Genomic DNA, 23,625 nt, shown 5'->3' with positions numbered 1-23,625 from the left:
ATTCTTGAAGCAAGACAAAGAGCTTTGAAAACTTCATTCTTTGGCCTTTCCTAATATCTTGATACTAAGTTTAGCACAGTGTAGAGCTTAATAAATGTTTATCACATTATTGTTATTATTATTATTATTATTATTATTATTATTATTATTATTATTTGGGAAGAGGCAGTAAAAGAGTAGTTAGTCTAAGAGAAAGTAACTACTATAGTAGATTTCTTTCTGTCTCCTTGTTTCTGTCTCTGTATATGTCACAACACACACACACACACACACACCCCTCTTGGCTCCTTAGCATATGGCAAAGGCACCAAGAAGGAGGCTAGGGACATCTTATCTGGAAAGGCTAACCCAGATGGAGGGGGTACTTTCTGGGAAAAGAAGCAAGTTGAGTGACTAGAGATGCAGCTTCAAAGTCCGGGAAACTGGCATTCAAGTCATCCTACAACTGTGGCTTGGTGAACCAGGTGATGAGTCATTTAAAGTCTTTTTGCCCTGAGCAACTCTGACTAGAAACCCTAGATGAGTTGCCCCAATAAGAATCTTCCCTGCCCCTCCCCCAGTGAAATCCAAATAAAAGAAGAAAATTTACTTGTCCAGATACTCAAAAGGAATCAGAGAGACAACCTTCTGGCGTATAAATTATTGCATTGAAGAATGTACTCCTTGGGGTATAGGAATGTCCTAAATAGAGCTTGAATCTCAGCTTGGTCTGTGTGGCTCTCGCCCTTGCTTAGGGGAAAGGGTGACCTGACCAGCTGAAGGAAGAGTCAGGTCAGCCTGCTGGGTGTATGCCAGTAAGGGTAGGGGTGGGTGTGGATGAGGCGTGGAGATGATGATTCATTAGGCTCACATAGCTGAGAATAACCCATCAAGTGTCTTACCTTACTTGTTCCAATCGGTCTTCATTTTTGCAGTTTGCACACTTAAGGCCAGACACTGAAGAGTACAGAGAGGTTTATTACTGTCCTTAAATACATCTCAGCTGTCATCCCCCAAACACTGGCTCTGCCTGTCTTACCCGTGTCAAATGGTGTGTGTGTGTGTGTGTGTGTGTGTGTGTGTGTGTGTGTGTATTCTGAATAATAAAAATGAGTGGGTTATACTTGGTTAAGATTCTGTTCTTAAACCACTGGTTTGCTTGTCTGCTGGATGGCTGCTTTCCTTGTTGAGGGACATCTGAAATGATTTTTGTTCAGTCTTAGAATGTAATAATTACTGTGACAGAGTAGGGGAAGCTCAGTGCTCCAGATAATGTTGGTGAGGGGAGTGAGATCAGGGTAAAAGAAAGACAGCATTTCAAAGCTCTAAATTCTTTAAACTTGAGTTTATGAGAGTAATAGAAGGGAGTGAGAAAGGGAGGAGGAGGGGGTAGTGTGGTACAATGGTAGGGATGTTGTTTCATGTCTGATGCCAGTCTCTTTGAGCAAATCATGCAGAGAATTAGAATTGGAAGGGACCTCAGAGATCATAGAGTCCAAACCCCCTCCTTTACACTTTACAAGGATGAAATTGAAGCCTGAAGTATTGATAGGATTTATCAGAAGTCATATAGATAATAGTAAGCAAAATCAGGGACTCTCCTTGCAGAATCATTGCTCATTCTACATTGTCAGCTGAACCTTAGCTTTCCCACATATAAAATGGGGATAACCTTTCTAACCTCAAGGATTGCCTTTGACAAAGCATTTTGTAAACCTTGATGGTCTTTTTCAATCTGTTCCTTCTACTTGCGGGGCAAGTGCAGCTCCTTGGAATGAATCTGTGACTCAATGAACTTAGAAATTCCATTTTGTGGAATTCTGCAATGTGAGGAAAATCTTCATTTAATACAACTTGGAGAAGAAAGGAAGGTATGTATGCTGTCCTTTGGGTTTTATCTTCTAGTGATGATTTCAAGATTTTTAGGATATCAGTTCCTTGAGGGCAGACACTATTTTATCTTTTGTCTTTGTAATCCCAGAAACTATTTCAGTAACTGGCTTAGATTTCTTAATCATAATAATACTAACAATGCTGTTGCTGTTCAGTCATGTGTGATTTTGTTATTCCATTTGGAATTTTCTTGGCAGAGATACTGCAGTATTTTTGCCATTTCCTTCTCCAGCTCATTTTTCAGATGAGGGAAAAAGAGACCCAACAGGGTTGAATGACTTGCCCAGGGTCACACAAATGGTAAATGCCTGAGGCCAGATTTGAACAGGGGAAGATGAGTCTTCTATACTTTAGGCCTAGTATTCTGTCCATTTTATCACTTCAGTATTAATAACTAACATTTTTATTATAATCAACAGCTAGGTGGTGCAGTAGGTAAAATTTTGGACTTGGGGTCAGAAAGACTTTATGGGGCTGAATTTGAACTCTTTTCTTCCAGACTCCAGGCCCTTGTTCCACTTCCAGACTCTAGGCCTTTGTTCCACTGAACCACTTAGCCACCTATTTTCTGTCACAATAATGGCACCCATCTGAGCAGGTTCTTGAGGGCATCAATGTAAGGATGTAGGATATATCTTGTAGGATAATATATGCAAACTTTAAAGTACTATGTAAATGTTACTTATTATTATTATTATTATTATTATTATTATTATTATTATTATTACTGTTTTGAAATATTTCATAAAAAGTGTTTAGATTTTAGCTGAAATCTTGCAGCCGCATGGCTGAAGTGACTCATTGTAGCAAGTCAGAGCTACTTTTTTTTTCATGATCTCATTGAGCTTAAAAAAAGAATTAGCTACAGTATCAGAAAGAATTGGATTGTAGGGTTTTCACTACAGTAGTCTATGCCCCTTATCCCAACATGGTGATTTTTCTTTCCAGCCAAATAGAGGAACCTGAGACAATTCATCTTCTCCCTGTTAGTTGTGATTAGGAACATTTGTGTCAGAAAATGCTCAGATGTTGGGGCAGTTTTGGAGAGGAAGCTACCTTCATGGCAAGAGGCCTGGAGCTCCCAGAATCAGCCCAGTCAGCGAGTTCCAGATTCCCGAGGGAGCCAAGAATCCATGCATTAACCTTTGGCACTTGTGCTCCTCTCCTGTAGGGTTAGTGACTGGCTTGGCTCCTGTTTCTTGTTTCTTAGGCTCTAGGCATTCCAGTGTATTGCTGGCTTAGAACTGGTCCAGTTCTGAAAGAAGGAATATTAGGAGTCATGACAAGCGACCATGCCTATATTGGGTATATTGAGTTGGAGAAAGGTGGGGGGGGAAGAATGCCTTGCCTTAAGGCTATAAAAATGTGGGCAGGGATTTCTCATGAGTCCTGCCATGGAATTGTTTTCAAGTGCAGAGTGACAGCTAGAGGGGTATGTGTGTGGGGTGTGATTGAGACCCTGAGAGAAGGGAGAAAGTGACTCAGTAGGGAGAAGGAAATCTTGGCATAGAATAGAGTCAGGAATAAACTGGGACTTAATGGGAGGCTTACACATGTCTGAAATAGAAGTCACTGTTCAGATTGAGCCTGAAGGAAGCCTTGACCAGAACTAGCTAGTCTAGTTATTGAAAACATCCATTTATTCTTAACAACAACAACAGTGATCATTATCATTTTTGGTCTTTATATAGTGTTTTAATGGTTTGTAAAGTGCCTCATGTACATTATCTCATTTGAGTTCCACAATAACTGACATAAGGTTTTTGTGTAGAACATGGAAAGGGAAGGGTGTGAGATCTTTGGTACAGAGAATTCCAGTATGGAAACTTCTCCCAGTGCAGATCAGGAACTTATCTTCATCTAAGAGCCATTGAGAATTGCCTTGGACTCTGAGAGTTAAAATGGTTATGTTTCACAGTCACATAATACATGTCAGAGGCAAATCCTTAACCCAATTCTTCCCAGTTCCAAGACTGACCCTCTCTGCTCTGTTGTTGTACTTCAGCTCCTAGAATGAAGTAAAAATATTTTCAGATCCTTTTTCCAAAAAAAGAAACTTACTCTGGGAGATATATTCAGGGAAATGTCTAAGACAGGATTGGAACTTGGCTTTGCTCAAATCCAGTTCTGTGTCTCCTATACCAAGCTTGTTTAAATTGACTTATCCCCAGAAGTTTTCATTTAACATTTTTATCCTCCCTAACTTGTATCTTCTTGTAAAGTGACATAAGCCATATTCATGGCATAGATGAATTTTTATCAGCCTCATTTCTTTTTTTTGTGTGTGATTTATACAGGGTGTTCCAAAAATCTTAGTGCATTCTTTGCTTTAAAACTTTTGAAACTAAAATTTTCAGGACAACCTTTATTTTGTGAGATCACCATAGCCAATGGATTTTAGTGACTACCTTGCAAATGTTGAGCCTCTGTTTAGCTAGACTGGTAAAAAGCAGGCGATGTCTATCACCGGGGATACCAGTATCTACCTATCTAGATTGGTTGGACCTGTTAGAATTTATCCTGTATTGGTATAGCCCCCGAGAATCAGGACCACCTCCAAGCCCTGATCTTTAACTCAGAATATCTAAAAAGAAAAAAAGTAGGATTCATCTTCTCAAGTGTGACCTTTGCTTCTTCCTTTGGCAGTGAGGCAGACCTTCCCTATAAGGAGACGGCAATGTTTGTTATCTTATTCCTCCTCTGCTGGAATTTTAGTTCAAAATTATACCTCCCTCCCAGAGATGTAAAGATTAAAGCCATAATACCAGTAAGGTATTTAACGCTGAGTACTTCATTGGCACTGTATGAATGCCAGCTCTTATTGTTGTTGTTGTTGCTATTGCTATGACACAAGTAACTGCAAAGTATATTTACTTTAATAAATTTAAGTGGAAGGGAGTTCACAAAAATTAGGCAGCTCAAGTAGGAGGGGCATAGATGAAGGCATGGAGAGCAGGAAGTAGAGTATGGAGTGGAGGAAGGAATTTAATTGGGGCCATTGTCAAAAGAAAAAGGAAAAATAACAAGGAGAGAGAGAGAGAGAGAGAGAGAGAGAGAGAGAGAGAGAGAGAGAGAGAGAGAGAGAGAGAGAAGAGCCTTTGGTTGGAACCAGTCTTGGGTGAGTCTCCTGACTTCTTCATTGTAGTACCTGATAGACTCTTTTTTTTTTAGTTTTTTTGTTTTGTTTAGTTTTTGCAAGGCAATGGAGATAAGTGGCTTGCCCAAGGCCACACAGCTAGGTAATTATTAAGTGTCTGAGACCAGATTTGAACTCAGGTACTCCTGACTCCAGGGCTGGTGCTCTATCCACTGTGCCACCTAGCCACCCCTCTCATGTTAGCCTCTTAAAAAAATACCTAATAATGATTTGAAAATTGATTGACCTAATGGAATTTGTACAACCCATACAAACATTTCCCTACAGTCCAGAGAACAGCTTGAAACAGTCATGATTTTTGAGGCAGAAGGAGATTTGAGTTAAATTTCCCTTTGAAAAAGAGACTTTGCTCTTAGGCTATGAACTCCTTCAGAGAAAGGCCTGAGTTTTTGCTTTTCGCTTTTTGTTTTGTTTATTGGCCTTTATTGATATCAGCACTTAGCATAGGACACATACTCTAATTAATTCTAGTTGACCTACAGAGAAGCAGCCTGTGATGGAATTGATGGAGAAGAGTTATGGAGGAGATGGGAGCCATACTGGAAAGAATCTTCAGCATAGGGCCCACTGAGGGCAAACTACTGTAGCAAACTTATAGGCATCATAGCAGAGAGGATTCTAGCTGAAGCTCCCACTTGTATTGAGGGATTTCTCCCCCAAATATCTGTGCTTTCTTAAATTTCCCTCCCTATACCTATCATTTCCTTTACCTAAAAGTTTCCTGTATCTTGATTTTGCCTCACAGAGAGAGCCTGACTAAGGAAGAAATATAGAAAGCAGAAAGCCAAACATTTCCTTTGAATGGTTCAAATCTATCTAACTGGAGACTCTGGGCTATTGAGATTGTAACTTTTCATCACATGCAAATCCCATAAATCAATAGAAAATGGGATAATGTTGACCTAAAGAGCATTACATTACCCAAAGGCTAAAAAATTATCTGGTACTTCTAATAGGTTCTGATTAATTGAATTTATAGCCTCTGACACTAAAAAAGGAGCAGGAGGGAAGAGTCAGGTAAGACCTTGGTCGGATTCAGCTCTTACCTCTTTCTCTAAAAGGAGCAGGTAGAATTCAGTACCTTCTGAAGCAGGTATAGGAAATGCTTGTCAATACATCAGTTAGTTTCTTTAACTTAAAATGTAAGAATTTGAGTAGAAAATTTCTATGGTTTCTTTTTCCTTTAAATTTATATGTTTTTTAGCCAAGCCATAATAGTCTATTCAGTTGTACCTAACTATTCAATGACGCTCTTGACCCCTGTCCATGGGATTTTCTTGGCATAGAGTGCTGAACCTAGAGTCAGGAAGACCCATATTCCTGAGTTCAAATACAGTTTCAAACACTTAGCTGTGTGACCCTCACAAGTCATTTAAACCTATTTGCCTCAGTTTCTTTATGAGTTGGGGAAGGAAATGGCAAATCATTTGAGTATCTTTACCATGAAACTCCAAAAGGGCTCACAAACAGTCATATATCACTAGACAAAATTCTTTGTCATTTATGTGCTTTATTTATGTCATTATGTGGCCACACAAGATGGCTACAGGGTAATGAAGCTTTTGTTACAACAATTCATGAAGACCCTTGACTAAGTCATAAAGCGATTGTAATTTGTGTTGGTGGAGGGAGAACCTATTCTACGGAAATTACTACTGAACCATCGTAGAATTGGTTCATTCATTTGGAGTCCAAAGTGGTTATTTTAGCTAAACCCTCTCCAAGGGATGTGCAGGCAGTCTGATAGAGAAAGTGCCCACAGAGCTGCTAATTCGACCAAAGATAATTGTGGAAAGCGCCCTAAGAACAATACACACTTTAGCAAAACCCTGAGGTTATCCTGTAGTTGAACTAGTAAATGGAATTAGATCATTATTTCCTAAAGTGATTGCATTGCATCATACTTAGCAAGTCAGAACTTCTGTAAGTGGTGCTGTACATTGCTGATGTGTGAGTATATAGGGACACTGGAGAATATGGAGCTGAAAATAGTATTGTTATTATTCTATCATTCTTTTTTCTACAGATGACTGAAAATTTCACTTCTCAGCTGTTCAGTCTTTTTCCCTCTCCCTTCCCTTTTTCTTCTTTCCCCCTTCCCAACATCAACTGGGAAGAGACATGTATTTCGTTGAAAAGAAAATTCGTCATTTGGGTTTTTAACCCTGCTTAAGGAGGCAAAACTCAGGACAAAAAGAATTACAAGTAGTTTTTCATAAATACATTAAGGTAGAAACATGTTGACAGGCTGATTCTTAGAGATCAGCTGTGGTTTCTAGGTATGGATAGATAGATAGATAGATATATAGATAGATAGATAGATATAAGGTAATATTAGGATAAAGAAGGCACTAAGAACTTGGTGATTAAGGAGAAAAAGCCTACTGTAGGAAGAGAGCCTTGAAAAAAGGAAAGTTAGAAATTTTTAGAGGCAGATGAAGAGTATTTCAGACCTGTACAAAAGAAGAAAGGGAATAAATACAAAACATTTATTAAACTGGATATGGAATATACAAAATCAAATCTAAGTCCTCAAGGGACTCTTATGCTATACAAATATTGTTTTGTGGAATTCAGTCAATAAGCAATCATTAAATACTTACCCCATGCTAAGCATTGAACTAAAATCTTGGAATATAAAGAAAAGCAAAGGCAATCCCTGTTAATGATTAAAATGGGGATTGTGGAAGGATGGAAGATTAGGGAGTAAAGATGTCTTATTTTATTTCATTTTTTAAATCTAGCAACTGAGTACCCTGATTCACTGGGGTTGGAAGATGAAAGGATTGGTAGTCAAAGGATAGGATTCCAAATGACTAGACATCTCTCTTCTGCAGTGGATGCACCATGGTAGGACTCTAGGAGGAATTTTTTGCCTTGGCTGGCAGTTTTGAGATTTTCTTGCTCTTTAGCATGCAGATGGAGGCTAACATTTATACGTAACATGAAAATATGTGTCTTGAATAAATAGCCTCTGATAACTAGTGATGCCTAAGATAAATGTATCCACACAGGAACAAAGCTAATATGAAAGGCCAGCTATCAGAGAGGAGGCAGACACAGGAGATGGATATGCCTGTGTCCAAAGAACTTTTTAAGAGAACACAAATCTGTGCCATTTTAAAAGATGGCACAAATCAAAGTGAATTCAAAAGAATTAGAACGAGCTTCAGGTTTAACTTCCGGTCTCAGAGGGCAGAAGAGAGGTCAAGTCTTCTTATAAAAGGTTGATCATCTAATTCAAAAATGGATATGATTCAAAATAATTTATGTTTCAAAAAGAAACCAACAAAGACAGCTCTGAAGGAATGCAGCTGACCCCCAAAGCATAATTTTGGCCACAGATAAATAAACGATGATTTTGGAACTTAAATATCAGTCCCTATTAATGATGTCTTGGGTTATTATTTCTGCCTGTGTTACAAAATTTGGTCTAAAATTGCTTGTGTTATGAAATTCTCATGCATTTAAACAAGATTGAAAGAAGAATTTATTTATCTGTAATTCTTGGCTTGACTATTGATAATCTTGGGTTTAAAATGGATGATAGAAATTTATTTAACTAAGAACTAGCCTTAAAAAACCAACTGCTTACTGACATTCTTATTAATCTTACTGAAATGAAGAAATGCTTGCTTATTTGCCACCAATTGCTCTACTTGGATTGGATTCCGTGAACATCATGCGTTTTAGACAACATTCTCCATTTCCTTTTGATCTTTATCTATTGGTCTGGTAAGGTGAGGGGCTGTTGTCACTAGGAAACTCCCCTCCCCCTCATCTTCCCAGGATCCTCTTATCATCCTGATCCTAGGTTAGGTTTTGCCATGATAGGAAGAGTTATTGACTATACTATTAGGAAACTATTCTTATAGAAATGAATTCAGGGCTTATTTACAGGTTAAATGAATTATTGCTTTCTTTCAAAATTTCTGTTTATCTGAAAGGGGCGAGGCAGAAAAGTATTTTTTTTTTCTGTAGGGTTATGAAGTGGGGAGGGGGTGAAGTTCATATGTGAACAAAATGGGGAGAAGACATGAGTTTCTGAACCAACTTTTCATCTGTAATTTCTTACTAGAATTTTTCTGGATGCCATCTCACTCATGTGAGTCCTGATATAATTTTGTGCTTGTTGAGAGAAATGAAAGGAATAGTTGGTATTTAGTATTTTTTTGAGAAAAAGCCTTACACCTAATAGGAATGAGAAGGGAAAGGTGATTGCTTCAATTCAGTTCTGTTTCTTTTACTATTATTTTTCAGTGTTTTAGTATTAACTTGTGTCCCATGAAATGAGGAGGATCTTCAAACAAGTGGCTGTTTAAAAAGATTCATCCTCTTTGGTCTGAGCCTTGAACTTTGAACAAGGGATGACCAAAAGACTCTGAGCCATTAGGGTGAGGATATGGGTCTTTGAAATAGTACTCTGGTTCCTTTTCATGAGGAGGTCAGACTACTAGATGGCTGGAGGTCTCTGACAGCTCTTAATCTGTGATCCTATAAACTCTTAAGGAAGAAACCATTAGCTGTATATGTAATTATCAGATTCTAACAAACATTCTGGCCATGCATTCTTGGGATTGACCTTCAGCTTAGGGACTTGTCTCCATGTAGTCATGCCATTGTTATAATCTTTAGTCCTTTAGGAACATATGCATGTTATGTATATATATACACGCAATAGCGATCTTCACATGTTCCTCTCTCTGTGTGTGCTTTTATATAATAAACATATGCATCTATATAAAGCCTGTGTTATATAGGGATATATGAATATTTATGAACAGAAATACATATCTATTGAATAATACACACATTTTGTCTTTGTATATGTATGTACACATAACATACATGTTCTCTATATATGGTATACACATATATTTATCTTTGTACTATGTACATCAGCATATACATGTATAGTACATGTACATATGAATATTTGCATATACATATAATCCTCTCAGTATATTCATACAGATAAATATATACATATGTTATCTGTTGTTTATGTTTACACACACATACATATATATATATGTATATATATGTATATATATGTATACTCAACACACATATATACCCCCCTCTATACATACTGTAACATTTTAAGAGACATCATTTCTGGGTAATTTAAACATTTTATTAATAAGGTAAGCATTTTATTAATAAAAGAGAGTGCCTCTCTCGAAAGCCAAACACCAATCATTGCCATAGGTTCACAGTATATATGCCTTGGAAAGGTGGGTGCTCTTGAGGGTGGTAATCCACTCTGATTGGTTAACAATTAATGAGAGAGTGAATAGAGGTAGATTATTTTCCAATGAGGGTCTTGAGGTAAGGAACTTTGATCACCAAAGTCTTGGTCAAAGAGACATCAATTTCCACATCCCCTAACAAAAGGACAAATCCACATTTTCCCAGATCTGTCTGAGTAAACACAATGAGAGTGAATCCTCACATTGGTCTAAACTTGGCATTTCTTTTAGAGTTTAACTTAGATAAGTCTTAGAGAAAGATTTTTCACATTTATTGACTACTAAATGATGAGGTAGAAAAGGGGAAAACTCTTATTCCTGATTCAATAATTAATTATTAATACAAGAGAGATTTATGTATTGTATAACACACATTCCCCCACATATACGTAATCTATAGCCATATATAAAACATATGTGCTATATGTATATATGAATATTTAATCACAAACATATATATGTATTGTGTAACATTTTCCTCTCTGTATATATAAATATAGGATATATAAATGTACATGTATTATAATGCACATATATGTATGATACACATCTTTTTTCTCTTTCTCTCTTCTCCCTCTCTTTCCCCTCCCTCTACACACACGTGCGCGTGCGTGTGCGTGTGCACTTTCCTCTACCAATGTATGACAGCACTCTTTTTGTGACTACTAGGATTCCATAGCTATCTTGGACACTGACATAACTAATTAGCCTATATTAGCTGGTGAATAGAGTCTGTCAAAGACAGGACTTGACCCCAAAACTAGATCTCTCTCTATTCACTGCAACTCACACTGCCTCTGAAGGATAGCTGGTTCACAATGGATGGTTGATTTTTAGACTACAGCCCTCCTCAATGCCTCTGAATGGGAGCCTATGAGATTCTCTATGGTTTCCCAAATTCATCACTTTGTAAATATACTGGTGATGATATTCCATGGAGGCTCAAGTCCTCTGACTTCAGACATATTTCTTTTTCAAAGCTTTTCTCAGCCAGTTTTTTGTGCAATGTTAACATGACCTTTGAAGATTCAGGACCCCAATCCCCTTGAGTAATAGTTTAATAGAGAACTGGTTTTCCTTGGAAGAGAGAATACAGTGGTAGTTTTTTTTGGTTATGATTTTTCTAATGTTTTAAGTTTTGGGTTGTGGGTTAAGTTTCTGCTCAAAATGTTACCAGGGCATGTTGCTTAATTTGTAGAGGATCAAAAATAGATGAATCAAGGAGATATTTTGAATGTCATCAAATCATAGTTCCACCAAGATTTTTCTTCTTAGCACATCCTTTATCTGCCACATCTCCTCCTCCTGTTTTCCCAGCTCTCTTCTCTCCACCTAATTACTTTCTTAATTGTTTCTTCTCAAGCTTCTTCAATTTGATCAAAGGCAGAAAGGAATAAATACAGCTGTGGACAACAGCCGAGGCAGCAGAGAACCTTTGAGACTGTTAAGTAGGTTGCTATTTACCAGAGAGCTGAACTGATGCGAATGCCAACAGATTCCCTGGAAATATGGTGTTGGCCTAGCAGTTGGAGTCCCAAATTAATATTTCACCAGCAAATATTTGTCCACAGAAATTTAAACCATTCTTAATGAGTTGACACATAAGGGGGCAGTATGGTTCTATTTGCAAATACCTTCTGTTGAAATAATATTTTATATTTATTTGGGCAAGATAGATTTTATGCAAAAACATATAGGCTCTATTCAATTAAAAGTTTTCTGGGGCTGCTAGTTATTATATTTGTTATCTGATGTCTGTAAATAATAGTTCATTCATCACAGGGCAGCTTTCTTGATTGGTCTGCATAAATTTGTGCTAGTGAAAGAAACTCTCCAGTCAGGGCCTTGAATTCATAGTTCTGTGTTTATGACATGCTTGCCACCAGTTGACTGTCTTCTGCTGCCACCTGAGGAGTGTCAGTTCTCTAGGAAATGCAGTATCTGTGATGTAATCATCTTTAAAATGTGATTACTCAGTATTCTCCATTGAAAAACAAAGTCTTTTCAAGGCTGTTCCTTGCAAAGCTCTGGGTCAGAAGGCTTCCCAGCCCTAGTTTCTGGGAGCCATTGATGTTTCATTATCAATCATCTGTGTCTTGAACATTTCTCTTGAGAGTACAGCTTTATTTTTTTTCCTCTCTCCACAGAATTGCCAAGCAAAGAAAAACCTTGTTTTAATTAATGTTGCTATGCAGAGGAAGGAATGAGATTAGAGATAAATTATGACACTAATACTGAAAAATTCATAGATAAATGAGGAAATGCTCAATGAGAAATTTGCTTGATTCATATTTGATCTTTAAATGTATAAATTTTTTGGATAGATTGGGGGGTGGGAGGAACTGGGCCTATAATTTCATTGGCAATTAGGGAATGTCTGGCAAGAAAACTCCCAGTGTAGATTATCACCATCTTTGCAGTTTTATGGTATTAGAGAATCATCTGAGGGGGCATGGTACTGTAAGGATCTGTGCACCCAGTATGAATTGAAATTAGGGACCTAGCTCCACAGCAGGTGCTCCAGTTATTCTTTGCTGCCTCTCAAGTGGATTAATGAAGTGTGCAAAATTTAAAATAATATCTAATAAAAATGAAGATGCAGTTAAGTGAGGAAATTTCACAAAAGCAGGCTAATTTTAAAATATGACAGGACAAATGGGGGGTTTGATATAAATATATATTGTAAGTAAAATGTTGGGAGTATGAGCGTGTGAAAAGTGTTGCACCAGAGGAGTTCCCCAATTAACTTTATGATATAATGGAAGCTCTATGGGAGCAGAAGTTGCTTTGTACTTCGTATTTGAGTTCATGACTCATAGTAAGTAGGTCCTTGATATGTGCTTATTGATTGATTGAGCAAGTTTGCCTTTTCCCCATAAAGAATATGCATACCTGCAGAGTGTAGCACCTTCCTAACAGGAAGCTCCTAATTGATTTCTGTTCACTATGATGCTGCTAAAATTGGTTAATTGGGGCCAACCAGCAGTAAGATGAATTTTTTGTTTGAGGATTCAGCCCTTTGCAACAGAGTGATCTTCCTAAACTGCTTTGCCTTCTACCTGTCCAGAGAAAACAAAAGAGTTCCTTGGCCTACTCTCTCAGCTTTTTTTTAATAAACAGGCATAGAGCGATGGCTCCTCTGACCAGAGGCTCCCTTTATCTTGTGAGCAGCCCCAGTCACTGGTAAGTATTAGGACTTGTTCTCTTAACAAAGAGCCATTGGTCATGACTACATTTTATAGGGAAGAGGTATATTTCTCATCTACCTTACACTGAATTGTTAGGGTTTTTTTTTTTTTTTTTTTGGAAAAGGAAAATGAAACTCTCTCATAGATAGTGAAAATTTTGTACACATTTAGATTTGGGAATTAATTTCTTTGAAGAGCAGTTAATATGCATGTACTACTTTTACTTGGATTTTTATTTTTGTTTCATTCTTTAAGGAAGACTCAAGACATTCCCAAAAAACATGAAGGAATGGATTATTGGCTCTGCCTCCCCTTTCATTCAGAAATCCAAAACAAATATTGTTTGATGATGGCTTAAAGTTGAATTACACAGATTGGGGCAAATAATTAGTGTCTTTTATGTTTTTGTTCATAGATTTTCAGGACCATGCCTGATACCACCCTTCCTGAACCAATCTCCATGTCAACATCTCCTCCAAATGCTCCACCAAGGCAATCAAAGAGACAGGGACAGCGAAATAAGAGACCTGTAGCTGTATACAATCTTTGTCTTGAGCTGGAAGATGGTAAGATGTTCATCATATTATTTGGCAGCATTGCAAATTCTGTGGTTATCATGGTCATTCTTAGTAATTTTCCTTTCTTAGTGTTTACATTTCTTTCTTTCCTCCCCATCCACCTCTCTCCTTCCCTTCCTGGACCAAATTACTTAATAGCCAGGAGTGGAGGAAATTTTCCTTCCTTCCTTCCTCCCTCCCTCCCTTCCTTCCTTCCTCCCAAGGGAGGAAGGGAGGGATAGAAGAAGGGAGAAAGGAGTGGAGGGAAGAAGGAAGGCAAAGATGAAGAGAATGAGGGAGTGAAAGGAGAAGGAAAAAAGGGAGAAAAAGGAGGGAAGGAAGTTTACAAAACTAAGGGGTAAATGGAGAAAGAAATAGAACGAACAGTCTGATTTTTCGCCTAGAGATTGAAGGAGCCTTAGAGATCATATAGTTCAACTCTCTTAGTTTGCAAATAAGGAAACAAATACAGAAAGGGAAAGTTATTTATCTAAGATCACACACTCAATGACAGAGCCAAATGGAATTAAAGCATATCTTTATAATGGGATGAAGGGAGTTGATCACCATTATTTTGATACTTTGGTAATTTGAATTCATCAATATGGGAATTCCTTCCATATGTTTTATATCAGGTGCCCTTTTACCTGCATCTCTATGTCTTCTTATAAATCATTAATGCCCAAAGAAGAATATTGCTACTACTATCACTTATCTGCATTAAGCATAACTGATCTTTTCTGAAGACAGAATTTGAGAATTAGAAGCAATTTCATTGACTTTCTGGTCTAACTCACACCTGAAAGGAATCTCTCCTGCAATATACTTGATAAGTGTTAAGAGATATCTGCTATGGCCTCATTGAGAAAGACTTCTAGGGTTGCTCCAATGTCTTTCTTTTGCTGTCTCTTGGATATCCCTCTTGTACCTTTGGATATCTCAAGTTATGTGGCCTTTTTTTGCCTCTTCTAAGAAGCATAGACCCAGGATGGACTCCTTACTGCCATGGTCTGAAGATCATTTTTTTTGACTGTCAAAATTCTGAGGTCAGTAGGATGTTTCATGCATCATACCTTGTACTTCATATTCATTCTCAAAAAGGGGGTGTGATGATTTTGTGGAGCGGTCTGTTTTTAGCAATCTTCTGAAGTGTTTTTCCTAGATGGAATATTAGTCTTCAATTTCATTGATGTTCTACTTCCTACCTTTCTAATGCTATTTTTCATATTTTCAAGACTTTGAGTTCATGTGACTATGAAAATATTTGATTGCTGTCCAAAGGTAGGAAGGGCTGAGGATTAAAACCAGTATGTTATTATTGGACTTTAGAGGAAGGCACTATTTAATCATCTATCTCTATTTTACTGAAGATGCAAAACTTGCCACCTCTGCAACAAACACAAGTTACACAACCTTTCAGTATAACTGAAAGAGACAGCTGGCTCTGTGGCATGTTTTCAAGAGAATTCAACAGATCTCCTTTGCTTTAACATCCTGGGGAGATGAGATGTTGCTATGTTTTCAACAGTTAACTTAAGAAAAGATAAATGGAATTTTGTAAGGGTGTGAACATTATTGCCAAGTCTTGTTTTTCCAGAAGAATAATACTAAACATTTGTTTATCACTGGATCCATAATCTTAGTAATCTATCCGTCCCTTCTTATCCTACATATCTAGTATTGCATGGATCTTCCATAGATGGTCTAGCTGTAAAGTTGGAAGCTTTTAAAAGTTAAAGATATTTTTCAAAGAGATAGGATTTTTTGTTCAGTGTTTTAGTCATGTCTGACTCTCCATGACCCCATTTGAAGTTTTCTTAGCAAAGACACTGGAATGGTTTGCTATTTCCTTCTCTTGCTTGCTTTATAGATGAGAAAAATGAGGTAAACAGGGTGAAGTGAGTTGCCCAGGGTCACCTTGCTAGTAAGCATCTGGGGCTGGATTTGAACTCATTTCTTCGTAATTCCAAGCTTGGTGCCACCATTAAATAATAGCATTGAAAATTTTAACTGCTTAGTTTTCCTCAGTTTTCATTTCTGTCTGGTAAACATTTTAAAATGATAACTTTTGAGGGAAAGAGTAATTTGGATTTTTATACTCAGACATTGGACCATAGGAGGACGCAAAAGAAATGAATGACATAGACAATCTGCAAGAGATTCTGTTTTGAACAGATATTTTTTAAAGAGTGGCAACAAGGAGGCAGCTAAGTGGCACAGTGGATAGAGCACCAGCCCTGGAGTCAGGAGGACCTGAGTTCAAATCTGGTCTCAGACACTTAATAATTACCTAGCTGTGTGACCTTGGACAAGTCTCTCAACTCCATTGCCTTAAAATACATAAAAAAATGACAATGAACATCATCAATAATGATAAAATAATCTTCTCTTAAAGCCATGTGTTTTAACCATTTTAGAGGGAATTGAGCAGGATCTAATCTGATTCATACATGTATGTGCACCAATGTACAGATTGACAGATATTTGAAAAAAATGATCCAGTGGCATGAAGCCCATGCCATCTGGCAGGCCAGGCCAATGTCTTCATTGTTGAAGTAGTCCGCATGTTTCCTGTGGCAATGTTTCAGATCTGTGTCCAACCACAAATATTCTAATTTTCAGGTGATATCACTTTTCTAACAATAAGGTAATTTTGTTTCAAAGAAAGAAAGCTGTTGCCAAATATTTATCTGCTTGAATCTCTCTTGGCATTTTTATTATTTAGCTGGTATTTGTTCTACTTTTTTTCTTTTTTTTTCCTTTGCTCAGCTTTGTAATCATTTTATTGGCTCTCCTCGACAGACAGTATTATGAGAATGGATCATTTTGCCAGATGAAGAGATTGAGGCCAAAAAGGCATAGAAACTTGCAAAATTATTATGAGAGCCTGCCTAGCCTGTGATCTCTTTTTCCATTATTTTGGCAATGGAACCATTTCCCTCTTTGACATGAAAAGATGTTAAAACAAAGTATTGGATTACAATATGAAATGAAGAGCAATCACTTTTAAAGACTTTCATTTTAGATCACATAGGCTCTTTGTGTATTCACTGTACCAGAACTAGGTTTTGAGTCATTGAGTAGGACAATTGCTAACCTAGAGATCCTAGGTTAAGCGTTTCTACTATCAACCGTTTTTTTTTAACCTCAACACCCAGAATGCTTTATCAAGTTGCCATATGTTAATACATAGACATTGTTGTGGTTCTGTGACTTAAGTATGGGGGATGAAGATTGAGATTCTTCTGTAGTTGTCTTTTAATTTTCTTTGTTCATATTCTTCTTCAATTATTTCTTCATAAAAGATGAATCCAGTATACTGGTATGCCTTCTTTAATTGTGTTTTCTTCTTTTAAAAATAATTTGAGGTATCAGTGTAAGTAGGGCATCTAGGTGGCACAGTGGATGGAGTGCTGGGCCTGGAGTCAGAAAGACTCATCTTCCTGAGTTCAAATGTGGCCTCAGATACTTTGTTACTGTGAGGTCCATTTACCTCAGTTTCCTCATCTGTAAAATGAACTGGAGGAAGAAATGATAAACCACTCCAATATAGTATCATCTACAGATAAAATTATTTTTAGATCCTAGCTTTTGATTAGAAATCCCTCTTTATTTTTTTTGTATCGCTATAGGACATTTTCTGTGACAATACTAGCCCATCTTAGAATAATATTTATCTGCTCTCTTGACTCCTTGTTTGAGGCTGTATTTCGATTAAATAAAATTCACTGTCATAAAATGACCCCTTCAGGACCCAGACTTTATTTTTTCAGCATTTAGTATATGACACTGATGTGAATGTCATATTTACATACATAGGAGATGCTTTGAGGAGAAGCATATACCAAGTGAGATTTATTTAAATAAATCAATAAGTAGTTATAAAAAGGTCATAATTATGTTGTCTGTACCTCTAAGTCATTTATGTGACTGTGATATATTGTTTGTTGCAGAAATAACTTTTTCAATTTTTCCATCAAGGTACAATAGACTATTCTCAAGAAAACAAGCATTTAGTTCAATAGTTGCTAGTTGCTAATGTTTTTTCAAATCATTTAAAACAATTCTGGAAAGGCATTTTCTGTCCCCCATTCTTTTAGAATCTTCTCTCTGAAAAAATTTTTAAATCAGTTTCCAAGAGCCTTTAAGCTTGGCTTTTTTGTGATCTGTTTGCCTACCTTGTCATTAACTCAGAAGGGCAAGGTGACCAAGTATTCCAAAATGCTATTTTTTGTTGACTTTCTAGTTGAACAATGTGAACCAATTCCACTATCTCCTTTATCTTTCTCTCTGAGGAGAACTTGGGAGCTGTCCAATCACTTAGATAAAACTTTAGGCTTCATTTGTAGTGAACATGGTAATTCTTCTGGGTAGCTATGTCAACTTCTTGGTCATTGGAGAAAAATCATCCATGTTAACAGAGTCATATATGTTTGTAAATGATCTAAGAATTGTGGGATCTATCTTATCACCTTTTTTGCCCTTTTTGCAGAGGTGGAAATGAATAATATAGGAGCAAGGCACATTTTATCTTTTTTTCTTATTTTGTGAAATCTTCACTGAAAAAATTCATATAATGACCAATCTGGTAATGACCCTTTCTGTTCATACCAGTTTGGTTGTGAGAGTACAGAGTTTTTCTTTGGGGGTTCTGTACTTTAAGTCATTTTAGCCCAGTATACTCCTAAAACAGGTATTATATTCCACCTGCATGGCCTTATCCAGAGTTGCCTTCACACTTCAATATAACATTGGCATAGGACTTTTGTGGAGAGATAAATCATTTAAAGAGAAAAAAACCCACATAAATTGAAAATTCCCTCTCTCCCCCTCATTATCATCAGGAAAATATGTTAAGACCAGTTAGCAAAGAAAAAGACATAATAAGTGGACATTTGCAATTTGTGAAGATTTGATGGGGGGGGGCGGTGATACAGAAAACTAGCAGAGCCTCAGTTAGTATGACAGAAACTCTGGTTAGTAGCCATTAGTCATCAAAGTATTTAAAGATTTATACTTGGCAACTAGGCCTTAAATATAGTTTCTAAAAGACCAATTGTTTACTAATCTAATCAACTCAAAATTTCCAACCGTTGTTTCATTATATACACATATATATGTATATCTATTACATATATCATATATAATAGATATATTTTAGATCTTTCTGTATTTGGCAGGGAAAATAATTTAATTCATGTTATTGGTTTGGGTCAGTTAGCCAATATGTTATAACTATCTTTATTAAATTATGTTCATTGTGTACAAAGAAATTTACACTGGAAAGGATATACTAACATTACTAGCTCTTACTGAAAATTGTCCAAGTTGAAAATAAGTGTGCCTTCTGCAAGCTTAGATCTGGAAAATCCAGGAAATATATTATTTCACAAATGTGTTTATGAATGAATATTAGATATCTGTCCTAATGGGCTCTGAGTGCAAAGACTGGGTAACATTTTAAGTTTTTTCTGTCAAAAACTTGATATTTTTTTAGCCATTTGCTTGTGAAATATATTTCTGTTTTGAAAAATATGAAAGTGAGCAGAATCATACTATATGAAAAAGAGAACAACAGTCCATGTAAAAAACCTTCTTGAAATTGTTCATCTTGCACTGACAAATAGATTAGAGAATCTTTAGGAAATTTTAAGAATCATCTCTTTAACTATTGTCCATCCAGGACATATAGCAAACTATGAATACCATGAATACTCAATGACTTGGAAGCCCTGATTTGAAAAGTTTTTTAAATGAACTGGCACTATCAAATAGTAATACAAACAGTAATGCTTAATATCTATATTTAATTTTACTTAATTTCAGTCTTTGAATTATCATAACTTTTTTTATCTCTTTAAATTCTCAACTGAATTCTTTTTTGTCCTTTCTCATTCCCTTTTCCTCCTATGAATTTAGTTATGTGGTTCTTTTTTCATAAAGATCTTTGTATTCCTCCTATTTGTTTATCTTAGTGCCCCAAAACATTAGCACTCCCTCCCCAACCATTCCCATATCCCATTTAGAATGTTTCTAGTTAATATTGTTTTGTTTTTATAGTGAATCAAACTATATGTCAGTGGCTGTTCCAGAGTTGATCTCTGCTGAAACTTAAAATCAAGATATTTTAAATTAAACTCATCTTCTCCCCATCCCTTCTGAATTTCTCTTTCACTGATGAAGATACTATCTTTCCAGTTACCTAGACTTGCAACCAAGGCATCATCTTCAGTTCCTCACTCTTCCTCACCCTCATAATCTAATCTTTTGTCAAGTCCTTTCAATTCTGTATTCACTACATCTCACAGACACACGTTTCTCTCCTAAGGGTGTGTGTGTGTGTGGGGGGGGCAACACAGTGGCTAGTGTACTGATCTACATTGAAATCCCACCACACTTACATTGTGGTGGACAAAGTGCCTTTGGTCTATTTGCCTCAGTTTCTTCAACTCTAAATATGGAGGTATTAAGAGAAAAAACAATATTATTATAAGGATTAAGTGAAATAATATTTGCAAAGTACTTAATACTGGCTCAGTGCCTGGCTCAAGATAAGTAATATGGATATGCTACTACATTCTGCTTCTACTCCTCAGATAACTGCTAACCTATTGAAGAAACTTCTCACCTCATACCTGGACTACTACAATAACTACCTTCCTGGTTTCCCCACTCCAAGCCAGCTCCCACTTAATTGTCAAGGTGATCCTCCTAAAAGCCAGGTCTGATCACGTCATTTCCCTACTCAGTAAACCTAGTAGCTCCCTATTATCTCCAGAGACAACAAATATACAATCTTTTGGTTTTTAAAGTCTTGCACTATCTAGCTCCTTCCTAGTCAGTTAAGTCAATTAACATTTATTAATCATCCACTAAGGATCAGTCACTGTGCTATATCCTAGGGAAACAAATCTGAAAAAAGAAAGATAATCCTAATTTCAAGGAACCTACAATTGAATATGGGAGGGCAGCATATTAAAGGAAATTGAAAAGTGGAGGAGGTGCCCCACCATCGTGGGGCATGAGCAGTCAGTCAGAAAAGTCCTAAAGTATGGTATACAGGTGAGAAATTAGATATGTTAGCTGATCTCCCTCCATATTGTGGAAATTTGGAGTTCACATTCCAGTCCTCCAGTCTTTCCATTCTTCTTACACTTGGTTCCCTTCCCTGTTCTCTGAGATTCACTAGCACTGACTTCTTTGCTGTTTCTTTCAAGCAGCATTCCATCTCTTGACCCCAATGTCTAGAAATCTCTTCTTCTTTCTCTCTACTTCCTGGCTTTCCTAGCTTTCTTCAAGATTCTGTTCAAATCCATAAGAAACCTTCTCTATAGGCCATCCCTGCCTTCCCTTTGAGAAAGCCTCCAGTTTACATAGTATATTTATGTAGATATTATTTACATATTGTCTCCTTTATTACATGAGTCCCTGGAAAGGTTAGGAATTGTGTCATTGTATTCCCAACATAGGGTTCTTAGTTCTGGGCACAGGGTAAGCATTTAATAAAAGTTTTTTGACTTTATTTGCAATTACATATAATGCACTAGGGAAAATAATTTTCTTCATTACTATTTCTGATAACATTGACAGATAATATTTTTTAATAATAGTGATATTAAGTCAAAGTCAACTACTTTCGTTTTCCTGTGTACAGTCATACTGCTCTCCAGGGTCTAGAATTTATGACACCAGCATCAAATTTGTATACCTATTTTTCTCCATTCTTGCCATCATCGCATCTCATTGATATAATTTATGTCAACATGATAGATTCGAGATGATATGTTGAAGTTATCTTAATTTTCATCTCTTTGATTATAGTGAAGTGGTTTTTTTTAAAGTGGTTATTAACAAATTTTAAAGTGGTTATTAACAAATTATTTTTCAACTTTCATAAATTCTCTTCATATCTTTCAACTGAGAGTTGTAATTACTAAAGTTTTGATAATTCTTAAGTATTTTAAATGTCGAGTTTTTAATTTGTTAAATTTGCTATAAATACTTTGCTAAAATGTTCTTTTTTAACTATTTTTATTTGTGTGAAGTTAAAAAAGTAGTAGATCTATCTTGTTAGTAGATCTATCTTGTTCCTAATAATGTATTCTGTTCTTGAATTTTAAAAAATGTATCACTTCTCAACAATTGAGATGAACTTTGCATTCTATTTCCTTCCATTTAATTGTAATTAATGAGTATATAGTATAAGGTATGGGTCCAGATTTCTTCCCTATCAAAGTGATGTGCAATTTTCCCAAGTACATTTGTTAAATAATAAATCTTTTCCCTATTATTGATTTTCTAAACCTTGTCAAACAAAAATTTTGTACATATTTAATTGAATATCTGGTATATCAAATTTTATCCATTGATCTATTTCTCCTAGTAACAGATGGTTTTGTAACATGTTTGAAAGCTGGGGAGCTCATGACCCCCTTCATAAGTTTTGTTTTAACCATACCCCTTAACAGTCTTGCCAGCTTGTTTTTCCATATAAGCTTCAGTATGATTTTGGCTTTCTATGAATAATAGAAACAATTTTAAATGGAAAAGAAAAAATTGGGGGTAGTTATGATTTTTTCTTGGATCCAGAACTTTTATTTTAAAAAAATGATTGGATAAAAATTGGTTGGACAAAAGAAACAGTTTAATCTCTCTTTGGTGAGGGCTCTTAATGGATATTGGAATATTAATTTATAGCACTTTCTGATAGAATATTGATTTTCTTTGTAAATGGAGATCAGATGATTAATAATAATTTGGGGATTATTGTGACTAGCCTGAAAATCTTTCTTTTACTGGTTAATGTAAAATCACTAAGTTATCATAATTAGGTGTATTTACAATGGTATAGCAGTTATTAAATCTTTAGTGAAGTCACCTTTATTGTGTTCTTTTGTTTTTTTTATTCCACTGCTCAGTAAAGTGGCTCCCTTTTTATCTAGGATAAAATACATACTCTTTGGCATCTAAAGCCCTTTACAGTCTGACTACTAACTACTTTACTAGATTGATTTCCCACCATTGCCCCTTATACTTTCTATATTCCAGTCAAAGTGGTCTGCTTCCTGTTCCCCATATAAAACATTCCATCTCTGTTCTCTTTGAGTTTCTGTTGCCTGTGTCCATTGCCTGCTATGCTGTTCTTTCTCATCTCTACCTGGCTCTCTTCAAGACTGCTCACGTGTCACTTTTAGTCAATACCTGTTCCAACCCCACCACTTGTTAATGTTCTACTCCAATTCCTGAATTTTTTTTTTTAGGTTTTTGCAAGACAAATGGGGTTAAGTGGCTTGCCCAAGACCACACAGCTAGGTAATTATTAAGTATCAGAGGCTGGATTTGAACTCAGGTACTCCTGACTCCAGGGCCGGTGTTCCATCCACTGCGCCACCTAGCCGCCCCTTGAATTTTTTTCTTAATAAATATAAACATTGTGTTATGGTTTAAATAGAAACTTTGTTTCTTTTTAAAATATAAACTTTATAAATATAAAGAGTAACTTTGTATAGCATATGTATTCATCTTGTCCTCTAGAATGTAAGCCCCTTGTAGGGACTGAGAATTCATTTTTTTGTGTGTGTTGAAATATCACAGCACTG

The 23,625-nt window shown here is 36.3% G+C and overlaps 1 protein-coding gene across 2 annotated transcripts in view; it reads left to right on the top strand.

The window, feature by feature from the left end:
* ARHGAP10 (Rho GTPase activating protein 10) overlaps nt 1-23,625 on the top strand; it is a 355,007-nt gene that overhangs the window by 272,411 nt on the left and 58,971 nt on the right. For both annotated transcript variants that reach the window (XM_074229165.1, XM_074229164.1), the window contains one exon: nt 13,885-14,035. In XM_074229165.1, coding sequence (XP_074085266.1) covers nt 13,885-14,035 — 151 coding nt within the window. The remainder of the gene's footprint in view (nt 1-13,884; nt 14,036-23,625) is intronic.

This window comes from Macrotis lagotis, chromosome 3 (assembly GCF_037893015.1).
Source record: "Macrotis lagotis isolate mMagLag1 chromosome 3, bilby.v1.9.chrom.fasta, whole genome shotgun sequence".
NCBI classification, from domain to species: domain Eukaryota; kingdom Metazoa; phylum Chordata; class Mammalia; order Peramelemorphia; family Peramelidae; genus Macrotis; species Macrotis lagotis.
This window is presented reverse-complemented; position numbering and strand designations above follow the sequence as displayed.